Genomic DNA, 19,437 nt, shown 5'->3' with positions numbered 1-19,437 from the left:
TTACTGTTATTTCATAATAAGAGTTTAAGAGATAATCAAAGTCATTAGTTAATGCTAGCTGTGTCTGCTATGTAAATGGTTCACTTCTTAACGCATCATGTTTAAAATGATGGATTGATTTATATACACATTGTATTCCCTAATACGATATTGCAGCAGTTACCGTGAGTAGGCTGTTTAAGGGTTTTCACAAACTAATAAAGCTTTTGCAGGTTTGATTTTGATTAATTTCTGGTCATTTGAGTCAAGTCAGGTTTGGTTTGCTGTCAGATACAGTGGTAAGAAATGTAATTTCACTAGGTCCACCGTGTAAATTAAAATTAATTAAAAATTAAAGGTTAAAAAGTAATAGTGTTGTTGAAAAGTAAATTAGAAAATAAAGATAATTAAAAACTAAAGGTAAAAAGTAATACAATAATTTAAAAATCAGGTAATACTAGGTAAATCAGTAATCTATAGCCTATTTAAAAAGTTAAAGGCAACATATAATTTGTGCAAGTTTTTTGCAACCTGTACAAACAATAGGCTACACACACACACACACACACACACACACACACACACACACACACACACACACACACACGTTGCGTTTTTATGGAGACTTTCCTTAGACAATGATTTTTATACATTCCATCACAGAAAACTTTCTGCATTTTTACATTTTCAAAAAACATCACTTAGCATATGATTTATAAGCTGTTTTCCTCGTGGGGACCAAAAAATGTCACGACAAGGATTTTGATACTGCCATTTTTGTGGGACATTTTGTCCCCATAATGTACCTGAACCACACACACACACACACACACACACACACACACACACACACACACACACACACACACACTGACTGCAATTCGTAATCATAAAACCCATGTATATACTGTATGTTTTTGCTAAATCTATTTTCACACATCAAGCTCAGTCTGTTGGTCTTTAGCTTGGTCAGGTTGTTAGACCAGTGTAAATCAGCTAAGACCAGCAAACCACTGGTCAAAGCTGGGGGTTTTTAAAACAAGGAAACTTTAATATAGCCTACTGTAAAAAGTGAACATGTACTATTTTTTTCCTGCCTCTTAAAATTACTTTCATTGCTGTGTAACCCAATGTAATCAGGTTGAATCTGTCAAATCATTTTTTGGAGTGGATCTTGTCAATTGTGAAGTACACTTGAAAATGCATTAGGGTAGTATGTCCGGGCTTACCGCCCTAATGTAGCCTACTTCCAAGTGTACTTTGTTTATCCAAGTGTATTTCCAATGCGTGTGACAGGCAGTTAAACTACTTTTATAAAACATGACCATATAAAACAGTGGTTTGATTGGAAAAGGTTCTGCGAGTTCAAACGGTGAGCTCACTGCATTGATGCTTATCTCGCGAGAACTCTCTCCCCTGCTTGTGTCGGCGGTGCGATGCTGCTGATGCTGTTGCTGTGAATTTGATTGACGCGAACATGTCGGTGTGATGGGGGAGCGCCGGGATGCAGCCGATGATGCTCCAAAAGGGGAATACATGCAGTCAAATCAGACGTTATCGTTAAGAAAGATCACCAATCGTTCTCCTTAATCATCAATGACAAAGATGTCTCAATTTGTGTTGCATTTCACAAGCGCGCAATGGATCTAGCTGATGCCACCGCAGCGAGGATCTGATTTTTATTTTTTCCTTCCTTCCTTCAATGTATGTGTATCATGGTAGAGTCAAGCTGGAGCATCAAACATAAACTGTGCAACCCTGATGACAACACCGTCAGGACATCAGGATATCAACAATGGAATCGCCTTACACGTAGAGTCTAGTTTTTCACGATCACACAATTAAACGCACTATCTAAAGTGTTTTCTGATCTGATTGAGCGAAAAAAGTAGCCTGCACATAAGAAAAGGACCACTGCTCACAAATTATGGACGAGGAGAATATGACCAAAAGCGACGAGCATCATCTGAGTTTGCAAAAAGCCTTGCAGCAGTGCGAACTGGTGCAAAACATGATTGACATTAGTATCTCCAGTTTGGAAGGTCTGAGGACCAAATGTGCCACATCCAACGACTTGACACAAAAAGAAATCCGAACGCTGGAGGTAAGCACGCATCCATTTGCCTGAGCCCAAATGTGAATTTTGCACCCCAGCCCCCCTGCATTTCTACAAATGTCACGAGAGCATATGTGTGCGCGGGTGCATGCACATTATACAATTTTGCGTCTTTAAATGAGTTTCAAATTAAAGTTGCATCTCGGGAATTGACTGTATTGGCGAGATAAATGAAGAAGCTCGCGCTGCAGTGAGAGGCGCGAGCTTGCGCATTCTGCAGGTGGTGAAGAAGGTGGTTCGTGCGCTCGCGCTGCTAACATGGACACCGAAAGGGGCCTATTGTTGACAATAATTTATATCATCGCTTTTAAATCATCCGCGTCATTAAAACATTCGTACCTTCAATATAAACATTGCATGGTTTTAAATGATGTTATGTAACAAGAGTTAATGTCCCAGATATATTCTTCATGATGGCAGTGAAGGCTAGTGGTCGACCAAATATGTTTTTTTTTTTTTTTTTTTTTTTTCAAAGACTCGATATCTGGGTGTCCGATAAATAATTGCAGCAAATTAGACTTGAGGGAGAGCGAGGAAACACATGTTGTTTTTCCCCTTTATGTCACGTGTCTCAAACTTAGCGATGCTATGGTAGGATTGCGATTTTTCTTAACGATTTCCGGTTCTATTAGCCATTAGGCTCGGTTTCATGCTGACTTAAAGGGATAGTTCACCCAAAAATGTAATTCTGTTATAATTACCCACCCTCATGTCATTCTAAACCCGTAAGACTTAAGACCGTTCATCTTCGGAACACAAATTAAGATATTTTTGATGAAATCGGAGAGCTTTCAGTCCCTCCATTGACAGCTACACAACTACCACTTTGACGCTTCAAAAAGTTCAAACTAATCCATATGAACTGTTCAGTCCAAATTTATGAAAAGACTCAATCTCTTTATATGATGAACAGCTTGAATTTAGGCTTTTATTCACATTTAAACATTGATCAGCGAACATAAACAGAAGCCCAAGACGCGAACACGAGAATTAATCTCATTGGTTCTTGCACGTCAAGCGAACATGCTTGAGCTTTTGTTTTCCACAACTGATGTGTGAGTTGATGAATGTTTAGGCCTATGTGAATAAAAGCCTTCATATGCGCGCGTGTCTCTCAAACAGTGCTGGGAAACAGTCTCTCTGACAGCGAAATTAATTGTTGTTTTTCTCGCACTTCAATGGTATAAAAACACTTGTTTTTAAACTGCAATACTTAAAAATGCATGCTTTCGTTACTGTGTAGCACAGCAACGTCATGTGAGTGTAACCGCGATAAAAACGATAGTCCAAAATTTCTACCGGGTTAATCCTGTCTACCGCTATATCGTCCAGTATGATATTACGCTGTAGGACCAGCGGTTTGGAAAATGGATGGATGGATGATTCAGCTGCGGGCGCCATCTTCTGGCGAGACGCGGGAATTCATTCGGCACGACCGTCACAGTGCATTATGGGTATTCTCTAGCTGTTGAGTGTACATGAGTTGTACCCTTGTTATTACGGTGCTGTATGGCAGTGGTTCCCAACAGGGGGGTCGCGGCCCACAAGGGGGTCTCGGCGAGCTCTCTGGGGGGTCGCGTCATATTTTGAAAAGTTTTGAGTAATGAGCATTCAAGTCGTCCGTAACTTTTTCTATGTTAAAAATGTACAAAAAGTATATAATGAGCGAGTTCATCATGAATCCATCTTCCAAACCGTGTTTTTGTCTTATTCTGAATCACTATGGTACACCTATAATAAGTGTTTACATTGGGACTATTTAACACTGGTTCGGATCGCCGCCGCGGAGTAGTGGTACTTGACCTGCGTGACTCATCATAGCTAAACACAGAGAAGTAATTCCGGCTCCGAAAGACGCATTATTCTGTTAACAAATGCATGTTTATTAACGATCGCTGTAGCGCAAAAAAGGATTGCATGCTTTAAGGAGAACGATCATATTACTAATTTTATCCATTCCCTGGCTGACCAAAAAATGGGATTTTAACCATGACAGCCTTAAAAACCAAATACATATGGGCCAGACTGACCCTTGAGGATGATAAAGAGGTCTTACCCTGTTAAAGATCTCTCCACGCATTGACCAAATTACTCACGACCGGAAGATCCTCACACTTATTGATAAAGCCTCACAAATAACATGCAAGTATTGAGGTCCCAGACAGCAGTAATTTTGTAATAGCCTATATATTCATTCTTTTTTTTAACCTACACACCAGTGTGAATACTGATTTTTTTTTTTTATTGCCATTCAAATAGGGCCAATTTATAGGTTACTCTTAGGCTTACGTTTTTAAATTACAAATGGCCCATTGATGTTTTTGTTATTGTATTTTCAATATCAGGCTATAGGCTATTATTTGTGCATAAACATATCTGGTTATAGTAATAAACATAGCCTACGGTTTGCTTGAAAACAACATATTTTGTCATTCTTGCTGCTAGCCAACAAGAGCGATAATATCATTAAATGTGAATAGGGGCCCTAAAATATTTTCTTGGGAAAAAGGGGGTCTCAGACAATAAAAGGTTGGGAACCACTGCTGTATGGTATTGAATAAGTGCACTCAATAACGTTCACTGTGGTTTCAGACACAACCACAAATGGCTGTCCCTTCAAAAAATACCCTATTTAAGGGTATAGGGGGCAATTTCGAACACAGACCATGTTTTTGATTCACTATAAAAAACTGGTTCATAAGATTAAATTTTTCATTAATCTATCTGACTACACTGGCCGCTCAGTATGTTTCTGATTTAAACTACTAAAAAGAACCGGCTCATAAGAGTAATGCATTTATGAATCGAACTACAGGTTACGCTCAATATTTTTGTTGTTGGCTTTTCAGCAAAATGTATACAATAAATCAAGTAAACAGCAAAAATGTTGCCTAACATAGGAACAAATATCAGACTATGGTTTTGAGGGATACTGCAATTAACAAATTTTTTAAAATGACAACATTTAAAACACCAGTTTTGAATAAGGTGCTTGAAATCAACATTCAAAACCACTGCTAGAGAAAACACAGTTGTGCAACTGGACTTGTAACTTGAAACCTTAGTTACAGAGATATAGTCCTTGTGACAACTTCCCTGTTGGACACATTGCCCTGGGCACTTGTTTGAATGGATGGAGAATTTCACACTAAACCACATCCAACTGCAGTTCTGTGTGATTTTTGGCTCAGATTTCCTCCCAGCAGTCTTCTATTGCTCTGTTTCAGCGTGTTTAGGCTTCAAATACTTCTTTACATTAGACTGGTTCTGCTTAGATGCAAGAAGTCCAAAAAGTGATCCTTGCTTATGGGCTTGATGTGTAGGCCTTATATTACTGTACTTATGACACTTACTATCTTGGCTATAGTCAGTTCGTTGTCTTTTATGATCTAGTATTGCTTTATTTTGCGATTAGGTCTGTGTTTTTATATGATTATACTTTTGATCATGATTATGTGTTGCTGCATGCGTGCTAGCATTGCTTTGCATTTATCCTTTTTTTACTCCACCACATAGTCTGCTTTTCAACAGCTCCAGTATAATTGTGCTCTGTTCACTTGACGTGGGGAAACCCATTTTCCCGTTGGCTGTTGATTGCAGCCGTCACTAGTGTCAGCATGTCACAATGAAGCACTTTGTTTGTTCATGTTGATGGAATAATAATTACAAACATTAGATATTATCTGGGGGTTCTTGCTTGTTTACCTGGTGATGGACGTGCATTAGCATCTTCAATTTACCAGGCACCAGTGATGCTCAAAGCGTAATATGCCATTTGGTTACATCGATACAGTGATCCCTCTTTAACTATACGTGCTCACCCAAAAATAATAAAAACTCATTCCAGGTTTAAAGGTTCGGTAAGTGATTTCTGAGAAACATTGATGAAATTGGATCTGTCCGAGCACCATAACACACTTGTAGCCAATCAGCAGTAGGGGGCGTGTCCACTCTTGATGGTGGAGGAGAGAGAGTGAGCAAGAGGGAGATTTGAAGAAAGACTGTAGAAAGAGAGATAGCTAAGAGACATTACAAAAGAGAAAAAGTCAGGTGTCCTTCATGCTTAATGCAGGCAGCATTGAGGGGTGCTTCACTCCTTAGTCTTTTTATACTTCTTTTTGGGCAATTCCAAATCCATTTAGTCCATCTACTGTCGTTTACACTGTTGTCTTCTTCTAGCGCTTCTCCCCTTCTTTACTGTAGCCTTCATTACTTTCACCTCCGCTTGTGATTTTAACACTTTCTCTTCACCCTCGTGCACCCTTTCATTGACCTTTATTGTTGGTTCTTGTTCTTTTTTTCACACCATAATAAACAAAGGAAGCCAAATGCAGTTGTTTATACCCTACATCTATGTCACAAAGTATTTTAGGTACTTTCCACTCATATAGCATTCAAGCATTTTTATATTTAAGCATGTATGGCATTACTGTAAAAGCAAGCAAAATAACATTTCTTTGAAACAGGCAGATAGCAATATCAATATCCAAAACAGAGGGAAGGCCTGAAAACCTCATTTAAATTAGCCTATATAGCCTAATAGGCTAGACAACTAGCCTATACATTTAATTTTATGAGTTGGTAATGTTTAAACTTGATAGTCTTGAAAGTTTGTTAACATGGGGTGTGTACAACATTCGCATGAAAATGGTAAACAACACAACCAAGAAAATAGCTCCAATCGTGTTGTTTCAGTCATACTTCGATATACAAGATAGCAAACTCTATGGATAAAAAAAAAAAAATTTGGGGTAGTGCTAAAGCCTATATAGTCTGTGTATTACAAAATAAACTAAAAGAAAGTTTATATTTAAGCAATAAGCCCCGCGAAGCCATGTTTTACAGTGGATTTAGAACAGCTAAGGGACATTGTTAGGCACGACGCGGAGCGGAGAACAGCTTTAGAACAGCTAAAACCCCCTCAGCTCTGTTCTAAATCCATTGTAAAACACGGCTTCAAGGGGCTTATTTTATAAAACGGTTACTTAATAAAAATATTCATTTTTAATATTTATTTTATTCATAAAATAAACACCAGCAACAAAAAATATAACGTTATGACACATTTATTCCTCCGCCAAGCAATGTAGTTCCAAAGAGGTTGCTAAGCAACACATGCAGCAACAAAGGATCACAAACGGCAGTTGCGCAGTGATACTAATGTAATGCGGTCACAGGTGTGTGTTTGTTGAGTAATTTACAATGGCTTCGAATGTAGCTCAACCAATCAGAATCAAGGACTGGAACTATCCGTTTTATAAATCACATTTTCTGACTAGTTTACTTTAATTTTTTATAATACACCATATTTCACCCAAACTGAATAGGCCTAACTAAAAACAAGTTTAAATGGGTAAGTCTTCTATAAATATTTTTGATTCTTCATTTTCTTTTCTGACATACTCTTGTTAAAACACAGTAGACATGCTTATTCTGTACATTTTGAGCACTTTTTGTTTTGTCCATCAAAAGTGTGCTTTCCTTTTAATTGAGCTCGATCAGTGCAGCAAAAATAGACCCGGCCCTGAAACCCCCGCTTCACTGCTGCTACTGCTCCAAGTTAAATGCACTCATTGGTTAAAATGGACGTCGAAATAAATATGTGCTGCTCACGCACCGCTCACGGTTGCAGTGTGAAATGACCATAACATTGGTTTTGAGTGTGCGCTGCTGGCGACTAACAAAGAACTCTTGCTTACTCCTGTGTACTGTATGTTAATTTTTTGTTCTTCCTTGTCGTTCGTCACCTTCACTTTATTTTTCAAGAAACTTTATTTTGCGTCGCTTCTGCTATGATAAAGAGAATGACATTTTTGGGGGCGAGCAATGAAAGGAGGGGTGTGTTTGATTTCAAATAGCCTATCAAACAATGATTCTCAGAAATTGCTTACTGCACCTTTAAAGTATATGGCAATTATAACTCTGTCCTTCAAATACATCAGATAGGCTACTGATAGAATCTGAAATATTTTATAATCAGGGATTATAATTGATTATATGCTGTCTTCTAAATTCATAACATGTTAATGTTAATGGGTTAAAACAAGCATATCCTTTGCTTACAAATTGCCTTTGGCAAATTACATTAGAAACTACATTGCTTCAATCCACTGTATTGGACAGATGTGTAAATCTCTCTAAATAAAAAAAGATTGGTGATTATATGTTTGTTTTTAAAACATTAGGTATTATTTTCATTTTTAATTTCTGCGATTTAAAAATATATACATATCTTTATTCTCTGGCTTTTGAATAGATCATGGAATAGGTTTGAAGTGGATAAAAATATGGTGCAGCAATTTATTGTATTGTCTAAAAAAAAATCTTGCTTGATCTGTAAAGCACTTTGGGTCGACTTCTGTTGTTTTAAACGTTGCTACAGAAATAAAGTTGACTTGACATATCAGAGGATTAAAGCAGGGTTTACCAAAGGGAAAAAAGTTTGGAATTCCCTGGGTTAAAGAATTAATCTGTTTTGTTCGCAATATAACGAGAGAGTGATGTGTATTGTGACAGGGGTTTATTATTCCGTTTATTTGGGTCAGTTATTTTTCAGTTCAGTGAGGGTATTTATTTCAGGTAGTGAATTGAAAACTTTGAGAGAAAATGCATTTGAAGGAACATCTCTAGGCTTTAATCTTTGCATTTGAGTTGGGACCCACAGACAACATGCTTTGTTTTCATACAGTAACATTCAGCAAACAGTGTTGTCAAGAGAGATCAACCCAACACAATTAAAACTGAACAGACTTCTGATGTAGATGGAGAGTGTTCAATAAACTGATAAGGCTGAAACGATCAAAAAGCTGATACTTATTTACTCATTAGTTTAAAAGGTCATAATGTATCTTGATGGCATCCAGTTTCAGTAATCCTTTGTTCTCACTATGAGTGTTACATTTATTACCTTATAGGTGCACTTGTGGACAAAAACATATTTTCCTCTGTTATACATTTTGTACATTGTAAAAAAACAAACAAACATAGAATTTAAAAAAGGGGAACAGTCAGTTTGCATTACTTGCGAGTTAAATAATTAATTAATTTACAGATTACTAATTCAATGTAGATTGATTATAAGTTGCTTTTTTGCACATCATTCTTTGAATCATTCGTGCATCCTCTCACGTTTTCTAATAATTTCTATTTAATTCAATGTGTTTACTTGTCAGTATCTTTGAAATTATTTGTGCAATTTCTGAGTGAAAATTTATTCTACACCCAGTGTAAAAATTTCTTTTTCCCCCCAGTGTATATTCATGTGAAATCACATGGGGAAAAACTACTTATGAAATACCTTTCTAAACGTGAAAACAAAACCCACAACAACTGTGTGAATAAAACTGTTAAACAGTCAAACAATGCAACCATATTAATTATTCATGCCCCAGTGCATGCTGGGAATGGAGCTGAACCACAAAACCTTTATTCGGTGTAAACCTATTTAAACTCAAAAACGCATTATTCTAACGTACCTGCTGTGCTTTAAAAATCATGACAGAAAAAGCATTTTTAGCAATATTTACTTGATGTAAGAATCATTTTTTTTTACACTGTAGTGCATTTATGCTTTTTGTCTACCAAATAGTTTTGGTCTGCAAAATAGGTCTCTGTTTACTAATGTGTTATTGTGTTATGTGTTATTGTACAGTGCTGCCATTTTTTTTTTGCTGTCACATTCTAATGTTTAATATAAATATATTGTATGTTATAGAATTCTACCCTTTATTCAACACTGCATCCTTGTTAACCACTGGATGCTGTTTTAACCATAAAGAGAGATACAGTATATAATACATAAAAGAGAACTGTAAGATGCTATAGAAAATAGCTAGTGTGTCTTGTGAGTTTTTTGTGCTCTTTGTATTCCTCCTCGTTTTCCTGCACAGACATTGCAGTGACATTCACTGTCTTGGGAAACTTGTCCAGTTTAGAATATTCATGTTTTTTCAACATGCTTAAAATCAGCTCAAAAAGATCATAAAATATTGAATGACATTAAGGACAGATACAAATGCCAAGCATTGCATTTAGAGTTTGCTTATGGATCTGCATGCGTGTCATACAACTAATTATAGGCTACTTCATGGAATCTGCACACATTTTAAAGTCAACATCGAAAATTCATGAATATTGATTTATCCATGCACATTATTATTATTATTATTATTATTATTAAATTACGGATGATCTACTACTTCCAGCGAGATTCTGAAGTGTGCAAAATTATGGATACTTTACTATCCCATGAGGCCACGGGAGAGGATTTATGAATGGCAGTGAAGTGATGCAGCTGACTGGTAGTTCACGTGAACACATGGCTGATGTAGTACGTCCGAATTTCATTCACTACCCAATACCATATATTCATACCATATTGAACGTACTTATTTAACGGTCGCAAAGTAAGTTCAAATTCAAATGTAGTACCTACTCAGACAGTATGTGATTACTGCAGGCTCTATTTGACCCAATGAATCATCCGTAGTTCAACGCTGACCGCCACGGATTGATTCAGATTTTTTAACTATTTAATATGGGTAAAATTGTATTTTATTCGCGCTGCTTGCTCCCCCTCTCTCTGAGATGGTCCTCACTGCAGAGCATAAAATCCGGGGGGAGGAGTCGGATAAAATCCAACTCCTCCCACCTTACATACCTAAACCTACCAATCTCCACCCCCTGATCCCTAAACCCACCCCTAAATCCTACCCATCTCCACCCCTAAACCTACCAATCTCCACCCCTTATATAAGATCCGACTCCTCCCCTCGGATCTTGTGTACTGCATTCATAGATATAAACACTAGATGTCGCCTTGGGGTTCTAAACATGCGTCAAAACCGCCGCCATCTTTGAACAGGGGTCTTGCCATATGAAGTAGCTAGGTAACGCTGCTATCTCCGCCTATACTTCGATTTTATGGATGATACCGGACTTTTGTGCTGCGTATGGATGTTCACACGAACGAAATCTAAACCAGACAGCATGGGATTACATTTACTCTGTGGATGGTAGTAGTCAAGTTGTTTTTTTATAAGTTCAGTGTACATTTCTCTGCTTGGAGGAAGAAAATGAACTGTGATTCTCGCACAGCTAATGAACTGTGAATATTCTTTAGATATTATTTGAAATAACTCTTGTGTTTAAAATGTACAATATGCAGGAGTTGATCCTCAATACCCATTTTTGGCTGCATGTGCTGTGTTGTTCCTAACTTTTGATTTTTTACCGATTGTACTCAAACCTTTTAATAAAAAAAATAATAATAAAAAAAAACCTGTAAGTACAGTCCTAATAGTATGCTGGTCCTCTCCCTGTCAATCTTCAAACAGTACATCCATGATTATTATACATAGAATTCCGCAAATCTTATGTATGTGTGCGTTTTGCACAAGGACAGTGGGCTCAAGGGCTTGTTTCTTTTCCTTGCAAACTGGGGATGGAGGTGTGGAAGGAGTCGAAGGACACTGAAATTTGTGAAAATGTCAACTGTTTAAAGCCTTTCTTTAAAGTGAATTTCGTTTTGTATAAATTGTATCTTAATTTTAATAAATTTTATTCATCAACAAATTGCTTGTTGATATAGATCATGGAGGCGTCCGCGCGGTAACTTACTTATTGCACGTTAACTGGAGCGCATCTCATCCTAACTTAACGAAACTCAGCCTATGCCTCACACAGACATGAGAAATACATCAAATACACAAAGCTTAAATAGTCTTTAAACGAAATAATTTAAAACGAAAGAAAAAAGCTAGGCTACTCTCTGATTATGTAATCCATTATGTGCATTTCTCTCTCTAGGCGCGTTCACTACGGAGATGGTGATCGTCAACTTCATCTCTGCAGCCGAGTCGACACTGTCATAAGTTTATTAATAAAAATCAATGCACGCGTCACCGGATTTACAAATGCACTTCTTGCTTGTTGCACGCACACATATTATGTCGAAATAACGAGATATTATGTTGAAATAACATTATTCTTAATAAAACATCTTTTAGAATATTTGATTGAATGCTGAATGTTGCGCTTGTTCAATTTAATAAAATTAAAAATTTAATTGTGATCATTAAAATAATTGAATATTAAATATTTAGTGGCCAAGTTTTGCTCATTTATATATGTATTATATAGCAATAGTTTATTCTAAGTTTACTCAAGTGGAAGAATGTGACTAATAAACGTAGGCCTACTAGCACGCATTATATTTTGAAAAATAAGTAATTATCTTAATATCAAAACCTTAAATTTCCTCTGGACTCAATGATAAATACATGACTGACCGTTGGAACGAACCATAAAAACTAGAAAATCGCATTTCATGACGATTTATGGTGATTTTATTTCCGTTAGACCTTTGCCTACATTGACGCTGATGCATTAAAGAGGAGGGGCTCCCCTGTTCCAAGATGGCGGCTCTATTGACGCATTCGTTCCAATGAACTGCCGTATACAAGGCGACATCTAGTGTTTATATCTATGTACTGCATTGAGGTGCTACTGGTCTCTCTCACAAACTGACAATGGAGGCACGACTAGCCCCTCCTTCTCTTACCGCACGATCTGAATCAAAACATGAGCATGTAGAGGGCGGATTGTTGCCGGTGCTTAATGCTTATTCCCCAGCGAAGATTCCAGAATAAATCCGTAGTTGAATGGTTAGTATAATGAACACTGTTGCTCAACATAACTCTGAGAAGTTGTCTAGATGTTAAGCGCGGTCGCGTTTCATTACAGATTCGCGCAAAACTTTTGCGATTTTTTTTTCTAAATATCCGTTACAACTTTTGCGAAATGACGGCGTTTCCATTAACTGATGTTATGCGACAAAACATAATTTGTTCCTCTCGCGATCAGTCATTCCAAAAATCATTGCAACGGACGTTGGTAGGTTCATATCACAGCCACCAGACTAGACATTATATTATTATTATCTCCAGGTTCAGGTTGGTGTGTGTTGGTTTTTGTCCACCTCAATCTCCAGGTGTGCGTGAGTGTGTGTGTGTGTGTGTGTGTGTGTCTGAGTCTGTGTGTGTCCACCTCCAGGTCCAGTTTGGTGTGTGTGTGTGTGTGTGTGAGCCTGTGTGTGTCTGAGTGAGTATGTGTTTGGGTCTGAGTGTGTGTCTGTGTTTGAATCTGTGTGTGTGTGTGAGTCTTTTTGAATGTGTGTGTGTGTGTGTGTGTGTGTGTGTGTGTGTGAGCCTGTGTTTGAGTGTGTGTTTGAGTGTGTCAGTAAGTTTGTGAGTTTGTGTGTGTGTGTGTGTGTGTGTGTGTGTGTGTGTGTGTGTGTGTGTGTCCAGTTCCAGGTTTGTGTGTGAGCAAAATTTGCAACAAAAAGTCTGTGGAGCAGTCATAGCATAGAAAGTGTAGCAATGGCAAAGTCTTTAAGTTATCTGACACTAACTGTTGGCAATGGGAATGTGTACTTGTCAATAAAAATATATGATATATATATAAAGTTTATATATTATGATGTATATAAACATTATATATATATATTTAACTTAATCACCCCCCCCCCCCCCGGTCCCCGGTCCCCAAACACCACACCACCGCAAATAGAATCTAATTCTGTGGGAAACACTGAAAGATGTTAAAATATGAGTGCTATATAAAATCTTTCTTTCTTTCCAGGGTAAATTGGTGAAGTACTTTAGTCGGCAGCTCTCTTGCAAGCGTAAAGTGTCCTTACAGGAGCGGAATGTGGACCTGGATGGATTCCCGCAGCTGGGACATTGGTTTCGCATTGTTAACATGAGGAAAGAGGTTATCGAGGTATGTACAATCCTGTATGTTTTGTCCTCAACCAGTTTAGTGCAAACAGGGGTGGGTGATATGACCAAAATCTTATATCACGATATGAGTCAATTTATTTCACTATAACGATATATATCATGATATAGTTATTTTTGCTTTAAATAAGGTTTTTATATCATCAAAAGTTTTGATACCATTGAAATTTCACAACTCTTGTCACCAATTTCGATATCACAAAAACTAATACTAGCCAATGTAAAAAAACGTACAAACAAACAATAAACCTCTCGGTGACACTTTATTTTGATAGTCCCATTTAGACATTGTACTAACTGTGAGTTACATTGCACCTACATGTATATAAACTCTCATCAGAGTATTAGTAAAGCATTAGTAGACTCTCTGCTTAAAGGAACACTCCGACTTAACTACATTCTCACTAGGCGTAGGAGCACAGCTACTTGGGCGGAGTGGCTACTTGGGCGGAGTGATTAGCGCAGCACACGAGACGCCCTGTTGTTGATTTAGCTGTGCTCCTACGCCTAGTGAGAATATAGTTCCCAGTATTTATACGATTAAAAATGGTCTCTGTCTCGTATAGCCTTGTTATTTGTACACGCTGTGACTATACAGATCACAACATGTAAATAGGAAAATGTTTGCATTATTTTGTCACTTATTGGGATTAGTATGCTACCATTATCCATTTACATCCAGTCTTTGTGCTAAGCTAGGCTAGCGGTGGGTGCGTCAAATAACACTTACAGAACGCACAGAAATGAAAAAGGTATGTATGGACTTATCTAACTCTGGGGGATACTGTGAATAAGCTAAAGTCCCAAAAAGTTGGAGTTTTCCTTTAATATCTGTTAACACTTTATTTTGATGGTCCCTTAACAGACATTCTACATACTATAAGTAACTTTTTAACTACATGACATTTAAGTAGCTTTTATAAACCTTAGAAAATAACATTACTGGTATGCATCCTAAAACAATGGCACTGACATATTTTAAGATAAAAATAACTTTCAGTTAAAACAGCTCAAACATGCATTTTAGTCTGGGACTAAGCTTAAGCCTGGTCTGTGAAACCAGCCAAGAATGTCTAAAGGGGACCATCAAAATAAAGTGTAACCAAACTCTTGCTGAAGCGTTCTGAAGACAAGTAAACAGTCAGTGAGAAAATAAGAAATAGAAATAGATCTACCTGAAAAACTTCAAGCACTAGAAATATGAAATACTAGCCTACATACTATAAATTATTCAACTGTATAAAAACACCACATATCTTCACTGTGTAAATTAAATATACATTCTTATTAAAGTGAGACAAAAGTGATTCAGTCAGATCTTTTGGTTTGATTAACATTAATGACAGACGACAGCAGGTAAATTAGGCTGCTGTCACTTTAAAACTGGATGTACGGATCCAATATACTGTTGCACATGCGTTTTCTTTCTCAACTGTTTACATTCATTTAAGACATAAATGACTGCGTTTACAAGGATACTTGCAGTTCAGAAACGGCTTTAGTGTGTGCGTCTCTCTCAGACAGTGCTCAGAAACCATCTCTCAGATAGCCCGCATATAATGAAATTAGCTCTCTTTCACTACGTTTCAATGGTTTAAAATCACTTGGTTTTAAACTGCAATGCTTAAAAACGCATGCAAACGATAAGCTTTCATGGCGCCGCAGCACAGCAACGTCACGTGAGCGTAACCGCGATAGAGACCATAGTCCAAAATCTCTACTGGTTGACAAAATTCAACCGTTAAATCATGTCTACCCGTACATTGCCCATCCCTAACCCTGTCCCACAGTTGATTTCCTTCATGCAGTCACCTCAGACTTCGTGGATTCAGTTCAGAGTTTGAAAATATCATGGATGGATCCGATTGTGGCAGTGGTCTCAAACTCTGCTCCTGGAGGGCCAGTGTCATGCAGATTTTAGCTCAAACCAGCGCCAACTCTCCTGCCCTGGAGTTTCTAGTAATCCCGAAGACCTTGATTGGCTGGATCAGGCGTGTTTAATTAATTCATTAATTGTTGGAGCTAAACTCTGCAGGGCATTGTACTGCAGGGAGTTTGAGACCACTGTTTTAGTATGTGCTACCAACACTAAGGTTAGGGTTAGAGGTTAGAATTTGTTTAATTTGTTTTAGGCAATCAGCTCTGTGATTGACATGACTAACAACATCTTTAGAATCGGCCACAGGGCGTGTTTGGGCGACACAATGTTCTTCTGCGCTAGAAGAAAACATGTCACTAAATATTTTTTTTTAAAAGTTTTATGCTGACAATTTCACTCCCCTTAAATGCTTTGATTACACTCTTAAAAATAAAGGTTCCCCAAAGAACCTTTCAGTGAGCTGTTCTTAAAAGACCCATATTTTTCTTAGTGTAAAGAACATTTGAATAACATAAAGAAACGATTTCCACTATGAAGAACCTTTTGTGCAATGGAAAGTTCCATGGATGTTAAAGGTTCTTCATGGAAACTTAACAGTGTTATATTATATAGTTTCATTCTCAGTGTTTGATTCCAAGCTGAAATTGATAATAGGAACTTCTCAGAAAAAGATCTTAATAAAATCTTAATAAAGCTAACAAATTACACACATTTCAGGGTTTAGGCCTAGCTGTAAAATGTATTACAAGCTACTATGTCTATACAAAGGCAATTAAGAAAAATGCCAGAAAGCTAATAGGAAATAACTAGATATTGTACACTAAAGTGAAATTCAGACATGAGTGTGTGGAGAGATTATGTATAATTATATGTAAATGTGTCAGTTGGCCAGTGAGAGCATCTTTATGAAGGATCTTCGGGGGAAGTAGCTCATTCTGATCCTCCCCATGCAGTATATTTCTAAATAGTTCCCATCTAATGGGAAGAAACATTGTAAACAGAAGGTCTCTAACAGAAGATACTCTGAAGGCCTTGAGGTTTTTCTCCTCTGCCGCTGTCCTCAGTGCTGAAGCGTTGGTGCTGTCCAATGTGCTGAAGCCCCCTGCTGATGTGGAGAAGGAATTGCAACTATATAGAATGCAACAGTCAGTTATATATGAATTATATATTCATATTCATTTATCCTATTCCAATATCATTTTAATTTTTCTCCATAGGGGAACTGATTTTGAACAGTAACTTATAAACATTTAAAGACCAACCTACTGTGAGCTACGAGTTGTTGTTTTTTCTTTTAGAAAAAACAGCCTTTAGCCCACATAATTTCAATTTATTTGTCTCTGTATATATAATCCACATCTTTAAATCAATAGTTTTATATTATATCATTCGAAGTGCTTCAAGGGATTGTAGTTCTTTCCCTCATTAAAGCCGTTAAGTGCACAGTCTTGTACATTTGCAATTTTGTCCGATTTCAAATACTTTTTGATTCAAGTTAAAGTTTTTAATGCTTTGATTCAACTCGTAGCTTGTTTTTTTGGTTTATGGCTTATAACTCTTAAACAGACTTGTTAAAGATCCCAATGGAAAAAGTGAATGGGGAAAAAATACTTCATTAGAAGTATTGGCCTCTTCATGAGGCCATGAGAAGAGTACATTTGTATGAATTAAAAGCTAAACTGATATCATATTTATTTTACACATCTCCCAAGAGTATGAGTGTTTAATATTTGAATTTTAATGGATGTCAAGGTTTTAATCTGTAAGAAAAGCACTTAACGTTTAAAGTTTATTACTGTTGATAACAGCATTAGTAATTGTATGTGTTGCCGACATATATGAGTCTTGACGAGTCCAAGTTAAGTCTTGTGTCATGAATTTTATAAACCCTTTCAATTAATTTAATTATTATTTTACTCAAAAAGAGGTATTATTTCAAATGATTTCCTTGTTCAGATCAAGTCATACTTGTATAAAAATAGTACTGTATGAAGTTTTACAAAAGATAATTTTATCATACTTAATATATTTTTTAAACAACTAATTTTTTTTTTTTACATGGACATGTTTTTTCTGTCCATAAATGACCTCTGAATATTTCTTCTGCAATTTCTTTTTATACTATTACATATTTTTAATGTCTCTAATGCTAAGGCTGAATTTATTTAACATAAAAATATGTAAAAACAGTAATATTGTAAAATATTCTTACAATTTAAAATAATGGTTTCCCATTTTAATATATTTTAAAATGTAAAATATTCCTGTGATCAAAACTAAATTTTCAGCTTCATTACTCAATTTTTTTTTATTATTATCAATATTGGCAACAGTTTTGCTGCTTAATATTTTTGTGGAAACCCTGATACATTTTTTCAGGATACTTTGATGATTAGAAATTTCAAAAGAACAGCATTTATTTAAAATAGAAAATGTAGGTAACAATGTGAGAGTCTTTACTGTCACTTTTGATCAATTTAATGCATCCACACTGAATAAAAGTATTCATTTATACGTTATACATTAATTTAGTATTAACTTTAAGAAAACTTACTGACCCTGAACTTTTGAATAGTAGTGTAGTATTTTAAACAAATACTATTTTTTGGAAGTTGTATTCTAAATCCACGTGGCTTTTCAGTCTAGGTCAACTGGCATGTCTCAGACTCGTCTCCATCACTGATCAGTTGTGTGTGCGTGCCTTTGTTGTAGGAGATCTCCCCAGGTGAGCTGACTCTCGAGGCTCTATTGGAGATGTCGGATGAGCAGGTGTGTGAGGCACTTCTGAAGTTTGGAGCGAGTGATGAAGAATGTGCTCGGCTCAATGCCTCGCTCACATGTCTGCGATCAGCCCACAAATCAGGTGAGTTCACTGGATGCAAATATCACCAGACTGTTCTGAAACTAAGCCTTCACACAGTCCTGAATTACTGACAGTGCTATTAGAAATGTAGTGGTGACGTGTTAATATAACGCAAATTCTATCTATCTATCTATCTATCTATCTATCTATCTATCTATCTATCTATCTATCTATCTATCTATCTATCTATCTATCTATCTATCTATCTATCTATCTATCTATCTATCTATCTATCTATCTATCTATCTATCTATCTATCTATCTATCTATCTATCTATCTATCTATCAAGTGTAAGCAGACGAACGATTACTGGAATAGATCATTAGAAGGGGGTATTCATAGTTTTGTTCACAGTTCTGGCGTGAGAGAAAAGCTCTACCAGAGAACATCCAGTAGAGGGCAACACAATGCTGAGTTTCATTATTGTGGACTGGGGTGTAAAAATATCTTCATGTAACTCAGTGCCATATAATGCATCTGATTTGACTTAATATGATGCGTTTAGTGATATAGAAGGTTGCTTTTGTGTGAAGTTTTTTATTTAGTATTTTAGTTTATTATATACAGGTGCGATGGATTGGGGAGGGAGCTTTGTGCTTGGGGTCTTTTAAATAATTTTAAAAGAAGTCTCTTATTCTCATCAAGGCTGCATTTATTTGACCAAAAATATAGTAAAAACAGCAATATTGTGAAATATTTGTACAATTCAAAAGTTTTCTATTTGAATATATATTTTCAAATGTCATTTATTCCTGTGATCAAAGCTGAATTTTCAGCATCATTACTCCAGTCTTCAGTGTC

At 36.6% G+C, this 19,437-nt stretch overlaps 1 protein-coding gene across 1 annotated transcript in view; it reads left to right on the top strand.

The window, feature by feature from the left end:
- Positions 1–1,906: 1,906 nt before the first annotated feature.
- Positions 1,907–19,437, top strand: part of ksr2 (kinase suppressor of ras 2) — a gene marked incomplete at both ends in the record, with an annotated part of 103,390 nt that continues 85,859 nt past the window's right edge. The window contains 3 exons of the mRNA XM_081365076.1: positions 1,907–2,083; positions 13,736–13,876; positions 18,485–18,635. Coding sequence (XP_081221202.1) covers positions 1,907–2,083; positions 13,736–13,876; positions 18,485–18,635 — 469 coding nt within the window. The remainder of the gene's footprint in view (positions 2,084–13,735; positions 13,877–18,484; positions 18,636–19,437) is intronic.

The sequence above is a fragment of the Scardinius erythrophthalmus genome, assembly GCF_964197995.2.
Source record: "Scardinius erythrophthalmus genome assembly, chromosome: 5".
Lineage (NCBI taxonomy): Eukaryota > Metazoa > Chordata > Actinopteri > Cypriniformes > Leuciscidae > Scardinius > Scardinius erythrophthalmus.
This window is presented reverse-complemented; position numbering and strand designations above follow the sequence as displayed.